At 45.5% G+C, this 16,588-nt stretch overlaps 2 protein-coding genes across 2 annotated transcripts in view; one reads left to right on the top strand and one right to left on the bottom strand.

Annotated features, from left to right (window-relative positions):
* LOC142259328 (uncharacterized) overlaps positions 1-16,588 on the top strand; it is a 402,688-nt gene that overhangs the window by 154,769 nt on the left and 231,331 nt on the right.
* The window catches only part of LOC142259326 (uncharacterized), a 185,278-nt gene that overhangs the window by 16,777 nt on the left and 151,913 nt on the right, over positions 1-16,588 (bottom strand). The window contains exon 10 of the mRNA XM_075331793.1: positions 14,323-14,611. Coding sequence (XP_075187908.1) covers positions 14,323-14,611 — 289 coding nt within the window. The remainder of the gene's footprint in view (positions 1-14,322; positions 14,612-16,588) is intronic.

Below are 16,588 nucleotides of genomic sequence, written 5' to 3'. Positions count from 1 at the left end.
ATCGTCCTCGTATATCTCCACTGGGTGAGCTGGAACTCCCCTTGTCTTGGAAAGCATCCTAGTGCAGGTATGGCACTGCCTTTACTTCATATAGCAAATTCCTGCTTGCTGGTTCTCTTTAAGATTCCTTTCTCAGAAGCTTTTATTATGAGGAGAGTATATTTAGTTTTACAATGGAAAGTATTCAGACCCATTTAAATTTTTCACTCTTCGTTTCATTGCAGCCATTTGGTAAATTCAAGAAAGCTGATTATTTTTCTCATTAATCTACACTCTGCACCCCATCCCCCATCTTGACAGAAAAAAAACAGAAATGTAAACATTTTTGCAAATTAAAAAAAAACAAACAAAAAACAAAACTGAAATACCACATGGTCATAAGTATTCAGAACCCTTTGCTCAGTATTGAGTACAAGCGCTCTCCCTTTTAAGGTAGTACAGCCATGAGTCTTCTTGGGATCCTGGATTTGTTGATCCTCTGCCATTCTTCCTTGCTGATCCTCTCCAGTTCCGTCAGGTTGGATGGTGAACGTTGGTGGATGCCATTTTCAGGTCTCTCCAGAGATGCTCAATTGGGTTTAGGTCAGGGCTCTGTCTGGGCCGGTCAAGAATGGTCACAGAAAAAACAAAAAGCCAGCACTAAATGTGCACGTCAGCACTAAAAATTCAAAACTGTACTTATTCTAAAAATTTTGAGATTTTTGGCAAAAAATTGCAATTTCTTGAGCTACCCCGCCACGTCATGAGAAATCTCATCTGGGGCAGTCCTACACTAAAATATTTTTATAAAATGTGCCATACGGCCTCACATATGAATAGTAGAACTGCTCTTAACAGTACTCACCTGGTCTATTTCAATCCTGTACCCATGACTGAGTCATGGCTGTGGGCGGGACAGGTCCAAGCAAATGCTGCATGAAGTAAATAGCCTGTGGACAGGGCCTGATGACTGAATGTGAACAGTCACCAACCGCCAAAATCTAGACAGGTGGAATACATCCCAAATTGGGGTGCATAGCAAGGTGGGGGTCAGCCACCGACCAATTCAATGAAGAAAAAACAAAAAGCCAGCACTAAATGTGCACTTCAGCACTAAAAATTCCAAACTGTACTTATTATAAAAATTTTGAGATTTTTGGCAAAAAATTGCAATTTCTTGAGCTACCCTACCACGTCACGGCAAATCTCATTTGGGGCAGTCCTACACTAAACTATTTTTATAAAATGTGCCATACGGCCTCACATGCCATACATACGTGCCAATGTGCCAATCCCACGGTTGTGGTGATTTGTGGACACCACCGCTGCTCTGTATGGGGATCCCGGGAAGGATGGTATGGAGCAGCCAGTTGTTGTGTTGCCCCTCCGTGGGTAGGGGTTGGTGATCCCGGGGCCCAGTGATGAGGTGGGTGATGCAGGGCTTGGTGGGCGCAGGGACGCGGGGGCAGCGCTGTGCCTTGCGGCACTGTGGTACTCACTCAGCCTGAGACGTTGACACAGTTCTCGGTAAAACACACGGCTGGAAAGACTGTTCCCACGGACGGCTGCACTTGCTTTCCCCAGTAGGTGACGGTGACGGTCCCTCTGTCCTGCACCTATATTGATAATGGTTGCGATGGGTTCCCACCGGTAACCCGCTCCCCGGCTTCAAGCTGGGCCGGAGGAGCCCTACTTTGCCCGCAGACACTGGCCCTGAGAGACTGGTGCCCTGGCGGTGGCGGTGTCTCTCCGTTACGGTTGGACTTTTGTCTTCAATCGGGACTTGGTTGTTAGGAGACAGAAGTCCCCTTCACTGACGGATTTGGCAAATTATGGCGACTCCTAGCCTTGCCGGGATCCGAAAGGCCTGTGCCCTGGTGCTGACTGATCTTCGTATACTGCTCCAGACCGCCGGGTCACCACCCGTCCGTGGTCCTTCCAGCAACCTCCGAGCAGTCCCCCTCTAGACTGTCACTGCCGTTGCTGACCTTGCTGATACCGTCCAGGCACACAGCCGGACCACTTCAGGCTTCACTGTCACTTTCTCCACTTCACTTAGCTCCTCCAGAGCCTATCTGCTCACTAGCTCCTCTACTACTTCACCTCCTTCCACTTCCTCTAACTTCTCCTAACTTGACTGCCTGTCTTTTCCCGCCTCCAGGGCTGTGAACTCCTCGGTGGGCGGAGCCAACCGCCTGGCCCACCCCCTGGTGTGGACATCAGCCCCTGGAGGAAGGCAACAAGGATTTTGTTAGCTTAGATGTTCCTAACTGGGGTGTAGGGTGTGTGTGGTGTTGTGACCTGTGACCCCTGGCTTGCCCAGGGCGTCACACCAACAAGTCAGAGTTACAACCTTTGTGCTGCCATATCTGTACACATCAGCACCAGATATTGAGAGACTTATCCAGCCCATAAGAGCCGACCTCCACTGGTCCTGTCAGTCATTCATTTAGGCCCTGTGGGGCTGCACCTGACAGTCCCTGTATAGGGGTTCCTTACAGGTTAGCTCCTCTAGGGGAGTCCGGTGTACGGCCCAGTGGGTCCACTCCCAGACGCCTACTGTCCTTCGGGGACTGTAACAGTCATTCCTGTTTTGGATGACTATTCCATGCCCCTTGTCGGCTGATTAGAGTTAGTATATCTGTATCTGAATCATTGCATAATGATTTTAGGGCAACATTTTCTTTTTTATTTAGATTATTTTCTGTAGATGGGAGTGTAAAATGTCTGATTTTATTGCACTCTTCAAGCAGCAAGTAGAGGAACGTATTCAAACAATGACCTTGGCATGTAAGGGGATAAAAGCTTCATTTTGGAAACAATGTCAATATGTAGTCCTGTTTCATATAAAAATTATAAAATCCATAAAGACTCAACAAGACCCCTATGAAGCTGACCCCCTCCTTTGGAAACAGGTAATTAAAGAGAATTCTATAGCATATGTGAGGCCAATCTCAGCTTGAATGCACAAGAATACAGAAAAGGACAGATTTATGACCGGTAGAGATAAGAGCAGCAATTCAACAGAAAAATAGCAGAGAAATTCAAATCCCTTGTTTCCCCTTAAAGAAAATATGAATTGAGGTTTTATGAACTGCATCAATATAATAGATAGGAAAGTCATATTTTCGAATTTGTGATAAAGTGGAGAATGCATATCATATATCTGAATCATTGACAGCCTGGGTCCCGCCCAATGGATATTGGTCACATAGGTGAAAATATCTATGCAATGTCTCCTATCTATGAACAGATAAAATTGTGATTGGAAAGATGACGAGATTATCTCCCGCCTGGGACTTCCAGGGGCGAAGATATCGTAAGTCCAGCCCTGTTATGAGTCACCAGAGAGGAAGTATGTGGGTGTAACTTGTGCTAATAGAACGGTAATGCTAATTATAATCCTTGTTCAATGAAAGGAACATTGCTGTGTAGGATTGTTCTATGTTCCATTGGAGTCCTTCCCTCCAGAAGTCTGAAGCTATATCTGACCCAGATTCAATAATTTTCTTTTGTTATTCCCTTTTATCTTATGTAATTGTATATGCTCTATTGTTTTTTTCCCCTTTGTAATATCTGTTGTACATTTTTATGAACACTGCCTACTTTTCAGAACAAATATATAACATTTAATAGCATATAGCTTTGGGATGTGGTTTATAGATTAAGAGGAACAAACCTACCTGTAACGTATGTCCAGTCGAGCTATTGGTGGTGGTAGCTAGTAGTAGTTCTATTCATTATTGTGGAGTTGGCAGTGACTGTTCTGATGTATAGATATATTCCAGAGATAGAAACGATTGTATATATACTATACCTTCACTGTGAGCTTTTCAATAATTGGCCTACTAGTGGAAACAGACATGGCCTCATCCATTAATTTTTGGTCAATTAATTGCGTAAATGTCCTGACAATTGGGGGCAGCAGAGCACTGTTCCTGACATCCTGTATCAAATGTTTTTGTGTCGTGGGATTATCCTTATTTATTGTGAAATTTAAGGGTTAATTTACATATGAGTGTGTGAAGGTCCATGAATAAGGAAAATGTATCCATTGTATTTGTGGGACAAAGTGAGTATTTTAGCACAATCGACTCCATTTCCAGTGATGTGGCACTTACTTGGCTGCTTGTTGAAGTGTTTTATAATAATTAGTTTTACCTGCTGAAGATCTATCAGTTCTTGAAATACTGCTGTGTATAACCCCGCCCACATCACTGATTGGCATAGCGTATGAGCATAGACAGGAAGCTGCCAATCAGGGGTGAAGGCGGGGTTATACAGAGCTTATGGAGATGGAGGGTACATGGCAGCAGGTTTACTAGTTCTTTAGTGATAATCCCCTAGTGGTAATACAGTGATTTTATCAAAACTACAGCAAGCAGACCAGTAAATAACACACATCATTGAAATCAGAGTCCCTTTATATTATTCTGATTTTTAATTAAGTGGTAAACATTTAGTGACAAATTCCCAATAAATTTACCAAACTCAACATAGGTATCATAAATGTTACTTGTTCTTCATCAAGGGATAGACCCTTTTTAGTTCTTGACTCTTCTACACTATAATAAAGGTTTATGGGGAGAGATGAGTGAACCCGAACGGGTAAAGTTCGTACTGAACACAGACTTTATAAAAAAAAAATCAGTGTGTGAGTTCGGAGTTGGGGTGCTTTTTGTATCATAACCACTCGACCTAACATCGGTGTGTTTGGGTATGCCCGGTGCTCAGTAAAGTACAGTGTTTGAATTGCTTTCACGGGGGGTAAAAAACATTGTTATAGGATATATTGTGTACAAGAAAAAAACTCCGCCCTCCCTTCCCCAGAAATGCTCTGTTTATGGCCGGTTGCATGTGGGCGGAGACCCAAACTGCCCAATCAGTGACTTCCATTAGGGTTCAAATCAAGTCCGGATCCCGAACTGAACTTTACCTAAAGTCTACAAAGTAACGAAAATCCAGCGGATCACAGGCAGATGAATTAAAAACTTTCCTTTATTTTCATCGCTTTAAAAATGGATAGACAGCATCCACAAGGCACAGTTCATCCAACGCGTTTCGACATGACGCAGTGTCGTAAGTTCTTATTCATTACCTAAAGTCTAGCTCAAAAAGCCGAACCCAAACTTGAACGGGTCCATCTCTATTTGTGGTTAGCCCCATAAAAAAAAATAACCACTTGGATATCAGACATAAAATTCTTTTGGATTTTTTATAACAACAATTATCCTTTCTAAAGGGATCATTTTTATAACATAAATGGCCTAATTTTCGCAGGGGCCACTCTTGATTCATGAAGTGGTGAATGCCTCTTCATGAATCTCAAGCGTTTGATGAGTGGCATGTGCCTCCTTGTATCATGCAAGAAATATTACTCCCAACAGGGACTGGAGTGAGATTTCTAGCATAGGGAACACCACAGCTCGTCATAAATCAAAGGCGCTGTGCTGTCACGCCCCTGTCCTACCCAAACTCTGCCAATTTTGGAGTGAAAATGACAAAAGCCAACAAAATTTGGCACAACTCTGAATTGATCCAAATTTTTGACACTTTTCAAAGCTTGTGTGACAATTTTTTTTGGCATAAAAGCTTTGATGAATTAAGACCAGAGTGTCTTAACAACTTGTTCATATCTAGGATGCATAGTGTGATTCAATTCTTCCCTGTCCTGGCCGGGTATAGAAACTATACTGGCCGTATAATGCAATACAAAGGGCAGGGGAAAATAATGCCCTATCACTAGGGAAAAGGGGAAGTGGTGACCCCTGACAATAACTTGCAGCTCACCGTCACTGCCCTCACTAACCCTATACAGGTTCTGCACCTATCGCCGAGCAGGAATACCTCACCATAGGCAAACCCTGATCTGGGATCAAAGTAAGGATGGTAGATATGAGCTCTTCATCAACGCCACTAATGCTAAGGGAGACAAAAGGAAACAATACAGCGGAAACACAAATGCTACCACCTGAGCCCAGGTAGATAGCAAATGTCAAACACTTATGTTAGGATGAATTTTCATAGAAGTCTCTGGAACAACAAGAGGAGACAACCACTGCAGATCACAGCCAGGTACAACTATAAACCACACACAAAGCACCCAAGGGTGAGCTTTATAAACGAAGTCAGAGGCTGGCAACTCAGAGGAAAAACTGAGTTTCTCAGGGTCACAAAGCCCACAGCTGCAGAAACAGAAAACTGTCAGATAACAACACATGCTGCCAATCTGTGGGAATTGCTAACACTCACTGCCACCGGATTGTCCGCCGGCCATGACACCTCTGCGATATCCCCTCACTATTTTTGTGTGAAATGTCTACAGCTCAACTCCAGAGGTTCTGAGTCAAAATCAACACATCTAAACAATAGAGAAAGACAGGCATGAAGAATATACATTTTACAAGCATTTATTAACAAAACAACAAGTTTTGAAATGCAATTATATACAATGTGATATACTTAATAGTTCCTATCTCCAATCTGGGGCTGCGCTTTTTAGTAAATAAAGCAGTGGGCAAACTGAGATTAGTGAATTATCTATATTGTGATATAGTGGGGCCATTCATATGTGACGGACGGTCCGTATCTCCCAGAATGCGTACAGAAACATATTAGAGCCCTACATAGTGGTCAGTCCACTAACCTCCAGGCCGGGTTATGCAGGTGGCTCATGGCCACAGTTCTCATTTAAAAGCTCTTTGTAAAGGCCTGGGTGGGGCAGAGTTGCTTTGTAAGCTGCAGAGCAAGAAGCTGAGGAGAGTTCAGGCCTGTGTGGAACTATAACACAGGTCTGTGGACCCCCGGGAATAGCAAAACGGGGTATAGTAAGACCGTCTCCTACGCCAAGCAGTGCCTGTGTGACGGGGAATCGTATGGACTGTGAGTAACCCGGCTGTGTTCCGGATGACTTTAACTGTACAGCGAGGACAATAAAGCTGTTTGGATCGGACTGTTTTGAGTCACTGCCTCTTTGTCGTCCTGGGGGACCCCCACCCCGCTACATTATGGTGGAGAATGCGGGCATACAGAATTGAGGCATACCCCACCGCTGCATGTCAATAATCAAGCCTGCTACGCTACAGTATAAACCCGCTGACAACATGGAGGAGCTTTTGCGGCAGTTGGTGCTAACTCAGCAGAAGCAACAGGAGCAATTGGGTCTGTTCCAGCAGCAGCACCAGGAATCCCAGCGGCAGCATCAAGAATCCCAGCGGCAGCATCAGGAGACCCAGCGACAACAACAAGAGGCGAATGCATTGCTACAGCAGCAGATTGCGGCCCTGCGGGAGACACCGGCAGCAACTGCCTCAGACCGACGGGTACCCCGGGACAGGGTTCGCTCTGCCCTGCGGAAACTAAGCCCGGAGGTTTTCCTTACGGTTTTTGAGCGCACAGCGGAGCAGGAAAAACTGCCGGCAGACCAGTGGGTGGAAGTGGTGGCTCCGTTCCTGATAGGGGACGCCCAGAAAGCCTACTTTGACCTCAGCCGGGAGGATGCCCTGGACTACAAGAAACTAAAAGGTGAGATCCTTGCACGTCTGGGGGTCAATACCTATGTGAGGGCTCAGTGAGTGTTTTCATCGGCCTATGTGGAGACCTGTCCAGCCAGGTCTCAGGCATATGACTTACTACAACTGGTTAAAAAGTGGTTACAGCCGGAGGTGTTGTCTCCAGCCCAGATGGTGGAAAGGGTGGTGGTCGACCGGTTGGTGCGGACTCTGCCAGTCGCTGTACAACGTTGGGTGGGGCAAAGAGACCCGGGTAACCTGGATCAGGTGGTGAGTCTAGTTGAGCGATATACCGCCACACAGGACTTTATACGAGACTCTGCCCCACTGCGTCAGGCTCGGCGGCCACAAGACCCTGGCCGAGAGACACGTACGGCGCTGGCGAACAACAAAAACCAAGCCCATACCGAGGGGGCAACCCGCACTGAGAGTGGCAAAAGACTAGTCCCCCCAAGAATGGTAACAAAAACTGGTGGGGCCACCGCTATGAAGTGCTGGAGATGTCAAGGGCCAGGCCATATCGCCGCTTATTGCCCTTTGATTACGGAGTCCATGGATTGTGGGTACACACGCCGAATGTCTATGTATGCTAATACGGTGTATGCTGCGCGCCCTATTCTTGAACCTCCTCTCTGTCATGTGTATGTAAATGGACATCGGGCAGAGGCCCTTTTGGACTCGGGCAGTATCGTGACCCTCGTTCATGGGTCGCTGATTTCGTGGTCGGAGTCCACGGAGAGGGAGGTTGGGATTGTGTGTATACATGGTGAGCTCCGCAAATATCCAACAGCAGAGGTATGCCTCTCCACTCCGTGCGGAGATGTGACGCATGTAGTAGGAGTGGTGAAAACCCTACCATACGGGGTAGTGATGGGAAGGGATTTTCCATTGTTTTGGTACCTGTGGGAGAGAAATAGTACTTTTTCCCAGGCAAAAATGGGTCTGGGTGCAGAACCCGATGATCCTGAGTCGGGGACACCTGCTGTAGGGATCGCCGACCTTGGGACAGGGGGTGGACCTGACAGGGGTCCCCTAGAAGTGTTGGCAGGAGAAAGTGAAGAGACCGTAGCGACCCCGGAGCTGGAAACGTCCCGGGAGGTCTTCGGGACGGCACAGCTGAGGGATCCTACCCTCTCCCAGGCATGGGGGAATGTAAAAGAGGTGAATGGGGTGGCTCAACAACCAGGGGCAGAAGTTGTCTTTCCCCGCATGGCGGTTTATAATGATTTACTCTACCGAATAGACAAAATCAGGGAAGAGATAGTAGAACAACTGGTAGTGCCCCAATCCCACCGTCAGGCAGTGCTTAACATAGCTCACACACACCCCCTGGGGGGACACTTAGGGGTTACCAAGACACAAGAGCGTATTTTACAGAGGTTCTTTTGGCCGGGAGTGTACGCAGATGTACGGAAATTCTGTGAATCCTGCCCGGACTGCCAGCTGACCTCGCCCATTGCGAGTTTCCGGAGTCCAGTGGTGCCTCTTCCAATTATAGATGAACCTTTTGAACGGATTGCAATGGATCTGGTAGGGCCCCTGGTAAAATCCGCATGTGGTCACCAACACATTTTGGTGGTTGTGGATTACGCCACACGCTATCCAGAGGCCATTCCGCTGCGCTATACCTCCGCTAAGCTTATTGCTCGGGAATTATTTGCCATGTTTTGTCGTCTTGGGCTACCAAAGGAGATCCTTACTGACCAGGGGACTCCATTTATGTCCAACGTGACAAAAGAATTATGTAAACTGTTGAAAATAAAGCACCTGCGCACATCGGTGTATCATCCGCAAACCGATGGGCTGGTCGAGCGGTGCAACAAAACCCTTAAGTCCATGCTTAAAAAAGTGGTTGCCAAGGACGGGAGGGACTGGGACATGCTGTTGCCCTATCTTATGTTTGCGCTCCGAGAGGTGCCGCAGGCATCCACGGGTTTTTCACCATTCGAGTTGCTTAATGGCAGGCACCCTAGGGGCTTGCTGGACGTAGCCAAGGAAACATGGGAACAGGAGCCCACCCCATATAAAAATGTGATTGAACATGTGGCTCTAATGCAGGACCGCATCGCAGCGGTTTTGCCTATTGTAAAAGAACATTTAACAAGGGCACAAGGGGCACAAAGGCGCACTTATAACACACGAGCCACCGTCAGATCTTTTAATGTAGGGGATCGGGTCTTGGTTTTGGTGCCCACTGCCGAGAGTAAACTGTTGGCCAAATGGCAGGGGCCGTATGAGGTTCGGGAAAAGGTGGGGGAGGTGAACTACCGAATATACCAGCCGGGGAGGAGGAAGCCGGAACAATTGTATCATGTTAACTTGCTTAAAGCCTGGAAAGACCGTGACTGTATGGTTACGGGAGTAACACCGGTGGGGCTCTGTGGGGATCCTGTAGTGCCGCCCATCCTGGGAACCGAAGGGGGGGTACACCTAGGCGCCACGCTCACTAAACCGTAGCGTCGTGAAGTTCGGAAGTTAGTACAGCAGAACTCGGATGTGTTTTCCGAGTTACCTGGCCGTACTTCGGTTATCCAACATGACATTGTCACTGAGCCTCGGGTAAAGGTGCGTATGAAACCATACCGGGTGCCCGAGGCCCGGAGACAAGCCATTGCAGCAGAGGTGAAACAGATGCTTACCCTAGGGGTGATCGAGGAATCAAAGAGTGACTGGGCTAGTCCCATTGTGCTGATTCTAAAACCCGACGGGTCGCTACGTTTCTGCAATGATTTCAGGAGATTGAATGAGGTTTCCAAGTTCAACCTTTACCCTATGCCCCGGGTGGACGAACTTATTGAACGGTTGGGAAAGGCTCAATATTTCACGACGCTTGACCTTACCAAAGGCTATTGGCAGGTGCCGCTGACAGAGTCAGCCAAGGAAAAAACGGCCTTTATTACACCAGAGGGGCTCTACCACTATGTTGTTTTGCCTTTCGGTTTACATGGAGCCCCGGCTACTTTCCAAAGACTGATGGACATAGTGTTGGAACCCCATCAGAAGTACGCATCCGCCTATCTAAATAACATCATCATCTTCAGTACCGATTGGCAGACCCACTTGTCCCAGGTCCAGGCCGTCGTTAACTCCCTGCGGGCGGCAGGGTTGACAGCAAACCCAAGAAAATGTGCAATCGGTCAGGAGGAAGCCCGGTATTTGGGGTACGTGATTGGCCGTGGGGTGATCAAACCACAAGTAAATAACATTGAGGCCATCCAAAAGTGGCCCAGACCAGTGTCCACTAAACAGGTGAGAGCGTTCCTCGGCATTGTCGGGTATTACCGGCGGTTTATACCGGACTTTGCCGGGAGAACGGCGGCTTTGACCGATCTGTTGAAGGGTAAGAAGGCGACCATGGTACGCTGGACCCCTCAGGCTGAGGAAGCGTTTCAGTCAATGAAGACTGCCTTGTGTGGACAACCGGTCCTCATTAGCCCCGATTTCGGTAACACCTTTCTTGTACAAACGGATGCCTCCGAGGTGGGTCTGGGTGCCGTACTCTCGCAAGAGGTGAACGGAACCGAGCATCCGGTTACCTATTTGAGCCAGAAACTTACCCCGGCGGAGAAGAATTATAGCGTAGTGTAGAAGGAGTGCTTGGCTATTAAATGGGCCTTGGAGTCCCTGCGCTATTATTTGCTCGGGCGACAGTTTCGGTTGGTGACAGACCACGCGCCCCTCGTATGGATGAAAAATGTGAAGGAACGGAATGCCCGGGTCACCCGCTGGTTCCTGTCCCTTTCAGAATTTCAGTTGGAACATCGGGCCAGTTCATCCCAGGGCAATGCCGATGCCCTGTCTCGGGCGGCCTGTTTAGGAGCGTCCGTTCATCCCCTCGGGTTTGAACGGAGGGGGGGTTATGTGAGATAGTGGGGCCATTCATATGTGACGGACGGTACGTATCTCCCAGAATGCGTACAGAAACATATTAGAGCTCTACATAGTGGTCAGTCCACTAGCCTCCAGGCCCGGTTATGCAGGTGGCTCATGGCCACAGTTCTCATTTAAAAGCTCTTTGTAAAGGCCTGGGTGGGGCAGAGTTGCTTTGTAAGCTGCAGAGCAGGAAGCTGAGGAGAGTTCAGGCCTGTGTGGAACTATAACACAGGTCTGTGGAACCCCAGGAATAGCAAAACGGGGTATAGTAAGACCGTCTCCTACGCCAAGCAGTGCCTGTGTGAGGGGGAATCGTATGGACTGTGAGTAACCCGGCTGTGTTCCGGATGACTTTACCTGTACAGCGAGGACAATAAAGCTGTTTGGATCGGACTGTTTTGGGTCACTGCCTCTTTGTCGTCCTGGGGGACCCCCACCCCGCTACATTATATAATTCAGTATAAAAACATTTACAAATATTTCTAAAGGCTCTCAAAATACCAAACTTACTAGTAAAGTCAAGCCTGAATTTACATTTTGTGGGATCTCAGTGTGTAGAGCGAAATCTCACAAATATTTGCAGCTGCTCTAAGCACGAGACATTCCTCTCTCAACTAATCGAGCGCTGTTATATACTTTTTTTAAGGTTTTACTGAACTGCTTAAGAAGGATGCCGCAGAGCTGGGGTCATAGAGCTCACTCTTCCACTGTCAGAGTGATCGCTGAGGGTTGTGGGATCTCACAATCTGGACGTTCCTTTAGGGTAACATTAGGGACACCTCCAAAAGTTTTGGTACTAGATTATACTTAGAAAATTCACTAATCTGTAGCTCTCCACTGCTTTAGTAAATAAAAAAGACAGCCTCAGATTTATGATAAGCACTATTTAAAGAAAAAGTCATCAAACACATTCCGCTAGAGATTCGTGGATATTACCCCTGTAACCGTGTCAGCAGCAGATCTCCCCATAACAGTGCCTCATGGTCATATTTCATGCTTCAATCTTTTTCCCTATTTTCTTCCTTCAAATCCTAGGTGTGTCTTATGGTCCGAAAAATACGATAAGTTTAAAAAGAAAGAAAATGGTTCTTTCCCTCACCAATTCTTACTTGAGCAATTGAAGCTGATTTTTGGATAAAACCCTTTGAATTACGGTTCATCAGGAAACAAAGGGTGGTTATTAAAGTACTCGGACTGGGTCTCAGTTCATAGTGGAGTACCACAGGGGTCAGTATTGGGCCCGCTTCTTTTCAGCATATTTATAAATGACCTTGTTGGGGGCATGCGGAGTAGAATTTCAATATTTGCAGATGATACTAAACTCTGCAGGGTAATCAATACAGAGGAGGATAATTTTATATTACAGGGAGATTTATGTAAATTGGAGGGAAGTGGCAATTGAAGTTTAATGTAGATAAATGTAAGGTCATGTACTTGGTAGAGGAAATAACATTTATGATTATGTACTTAATTGTAGAACACTGGGTAAAACAGACACAGAAAAAGACTTGGGTGTATGGGTGGATGGTAAACTTCACTTTAGTGGACAGTGTCAGGCAGCTGCTGCCAGGGCTAATAAAATAATGGGATGTATTAAAAGAGGTATAAGTGTTCATGAAAAAAATATAGTTCTACCTCTGTACAAGTCACTAGTGCGACCGCACTTAGAATACTGTGTACAATTCTGGTCACCGATATATAAGAAGGACATAGCTGAACTGGAGAGGGTGCAGAGAAGAGCGACCAAGATTATTAGAGGAATGGGTGGGCTGCAATACCAAGACAGGTTATTAAACTTGGGGTTATTTAGTTTGGAAAAACGAAGGCTTAGGGGGGATCTAATGACAATGTATAAATATATGAGGGGACAGTACAGAGACCTTTCCAAAGATCTTTTTACACCTAGGCCTGTGACTGGAACACGGGGGCATCTGCTACGTCTTGAGGAAAGAAGGTTTAATCATAATCACAGATGAGGATTCTTTACTGTACGAGCAGTGAGACTATGGAACTCTCTGCCGCATGATGTTGTAATGAGTGATTCTCTACTAACATTTAAGCAGAGCCTGGATGCCTTTCTTGAAAAATTTAATATTACCAGTTATGTATATTAGATTTTATGACAGGGTATTGATCCAGGGAACTAGTCTGATTGCCGGATGTGGAGTCAGGAAGGAAATTTTTTCCCCATTGGAACTTGTTTGCCACATTGGGTTTTTTTTTGCCTTCCTCTGGATCAACATGTTAGGCTACGGGTTGAACTAGATGGACTTAGAGTCTCCCTTCAACCTTAAAAACTATGATACTATGATACTATGATGGTTTCTCCGATGTGACTCATCTGACAACAGGACCTGATTAATGATAAAAAATATTTGGCAAATTCTGAAAGCAAGAATGGCTGATCCGCTCTGTTGGTTTTCTGATGGTCGGCAAGACTTGATTTACCAGTTAAACATTTCAAATATTCACAACATGAAAAAGTTTTCTTCCCTGTGCGGCTTCTTCAGCTGTTTAACAAGATCTGATTTCTGAAAATAACATTTTCCACATTCAGAACAGAAAAATGGTTTATCCCCTGTGTGAAGTTTTCCCATGATCAACAAAAGTTGATTTCCTAGTAAAACATTTGCCACATTCCAGGCATGAAAATGGCTTCTATGAGATCTTTCATGCCTAACAAGAGCCGATTTATGAATAAAACATTTCCCACATACATTCTTAACATGGAAATGGCTTCTCCCCTGTGTGAGATCTTTGATGCACAACAAATTCTGATTTCCAGTTAAAACATTTCCCACACTCTGAACATGAAAATGGCTTCTCCCCTGTGTGATTTTTCTGATGCGAAACAAGATGTGATTTCTGAATAAAACATTTCACACATTCTGAACATGAAAATGATTTCTCCCCTGTGTGAATTTTTTGATGCTCAACAAGATCTGATTTCCAAAAAAACATTTCCCACACTCTGAGCATGAAAATGGCTTCTCCCCTGTGTGTTTTTTATGATGTCTAACAAGATATGATCTCTGAATAAAACATTTCCCACATTCTGAACATGAAAATGGCTTCTCCCCTGTGTGAATTCTTTGATGCTCAACAAGATCTGATTTCTGAATAAAATGTTTCCCACACTCTAAACATGAAAATGGCTTCTCCCCTGTGTGATTTTTCTGATGTCTAACAAGATGTGATCTCTGAATAAAACATTTCCCACATTCTTGACATAAAAATGGCTTCTCCCCTGTGTGATATTTTTGATGGTCAACAAGATTTGATTTTCGAGCAAAACATTTTTCACATTCGGGGCAAGAAAACGGCTTTTCGTGTGTGTGTGAACTTCTTGATGATCTGCAAGATTTGATTTCCTGGTAAAACATTTCTTACATTTTGAACATGAAAATGGTTTCTCCCTTGTAGGAGCCGTTTCATGTTCCATATCCCTTCTGTAACTTTTATTTTGCTTACAATTCTGTAATAAATCGGAATTTTGGACTTGTTTGAAAATATCAGATGATAAAGCTTTCTGAGGAAGGACTGGAGGTTTATCTAGATCAACAGCATGCTCTTCATCTGTATCATGTGTGATAATTTCATCATCTGTTAAAAATTCTGAAGATATTAGATTTCCATCTGAACTCCCAATACAGTAATCTGCTAAAAATAAACACAATGTTATTATTTTTTAATGAAAGTGAAAGTTAATTTATTTTTTTAAACCATAACATCAGAAATTAAATTAGGAAAAAATGTATTTTTAATCTGTTGGCCAATTTTGACATCTGTTACATCTTCGTTAATTCGGATCTCCCATTCCTAGCACCAGTTCTCTGGAATGTACTACAGTAAATAATCTGTACTGTTGTCGGAATATGATTGCAGGAGAATGAGGGACAAAGTGCTCCTATACTGTCCCTCACGCTAGGTGACCTTAAGCTATTCCTAACCTCTGGATTACCCCTGAATATGGAGATGCTGGAGTCTCTTGCCTTACTATTCTGCTCATGAGATCTAATCTATAATCCCCCGGGGAAGAAAGGGGCAGGAATATGATGGAAACACAGAATAAGACAGACAGGAAACACATTGAAAACTTCACGTTGGCAACCAAATCTTCAGGACGGGAGGATTCCATGTCTTCCTGACCATTACACACATAGCTTGAGGAATAGTGATACATAGGGTCTGGGGTCTAGATCCAGTCGGACTCCACAGCGAGGATCCGTTTCACCTGCGACAGAGCTGGGACACTTAAACAACCAAGGGGGTCCGCAAGGTGCTTCATGCTACAGGAACTGACACAGCGCACATGGAGGAAGGGCCCACAGACTGCCATACGGGACCTTTCTCTAACCTGCCTGAGATTGACCGGAGCTTTATCACGGCAAAGCCCACTACCCGGGGTGCGGCTTTGAACCAGTAAATAAAGACCTGGAACTCGCACCTATTGAATCTGACTCTAATTTCCGTCGCCCTGCGCTCCAGCGCTCCCAGGGACTACCGTGCCCCTGCCATCCTCCCAGGGCCCACTCTGCCTGTGAGGAGCGATACCATCCCGGCTGCACCCAACATCTGCCTCGGTGAGAGACCCTGAAGCAGCGGCCGCCTACCTGGCCGCGTACCACAGGTGGCGTCACGATCTAAAGACTTTCCTCACCGTCACCCCCATCATCCACTACCCGTCCCGTTCTGCCTTCCCTCCTCCTCCACCCTCCTTCCTGTATGCCTCGGGGTCACGGAACCGGGCCAGGCCACTCCGTGACGACGCAGAGGATGTGCATCACCGGCCCGGCGAAGAGACAGGTTAACTCCTCGACCCCAGGCTCCTACATCTATACATATCACACGGCATAACGAATATTGGTGTATATAAATATCACACTGCATAATGAGTATTGAGGTATATACATATAACCAATGGTGATATATAATAAAAGCATATTTTACTGTATATAACATAAATCCTACAACTAGAGCCACTATGGGATATGATATTGTTATCCCTCAGGTATTAGAGCTTAATCACACAGCTGTATATGTAATTCACCAGCTGCTAATAATAATAGAAGAAATCAGATTTATCATATAAACCTGAGGGAAATCTACTTTCCATATGAGAAATCCAGTGGATCTCATGTGCACTTACTTAATTGTGTTACCTAATCACCCCCACGATTCAGTCCATTAATTTTATCAATACCATAAACTTGCATATTTTTTGT

The sequence above is a fragment of the Anomaloglossus baeobatrachus genome, assembly GCF_048569485.1.
Source record: "Anomaloglossus baeobatrachus isolate aAnoBae1 chromosome 5 unlocalized genomic scaffold, aAnoBae1.hap1 SUPER_5_unloc_8, whole genome shotgun sequence".
Taxonomy (NCBI): Eukaryota; Metazoa; Chordata; class Amphibia; order Anura; family Aromobatidae; genus Anomaloglossus; species Anomaloglossus baeobatrachus.
Note: the sequence above shows the minus strand (reverse complement) of the source record. Positions and strands in the feature narration are given on the sequence as shown.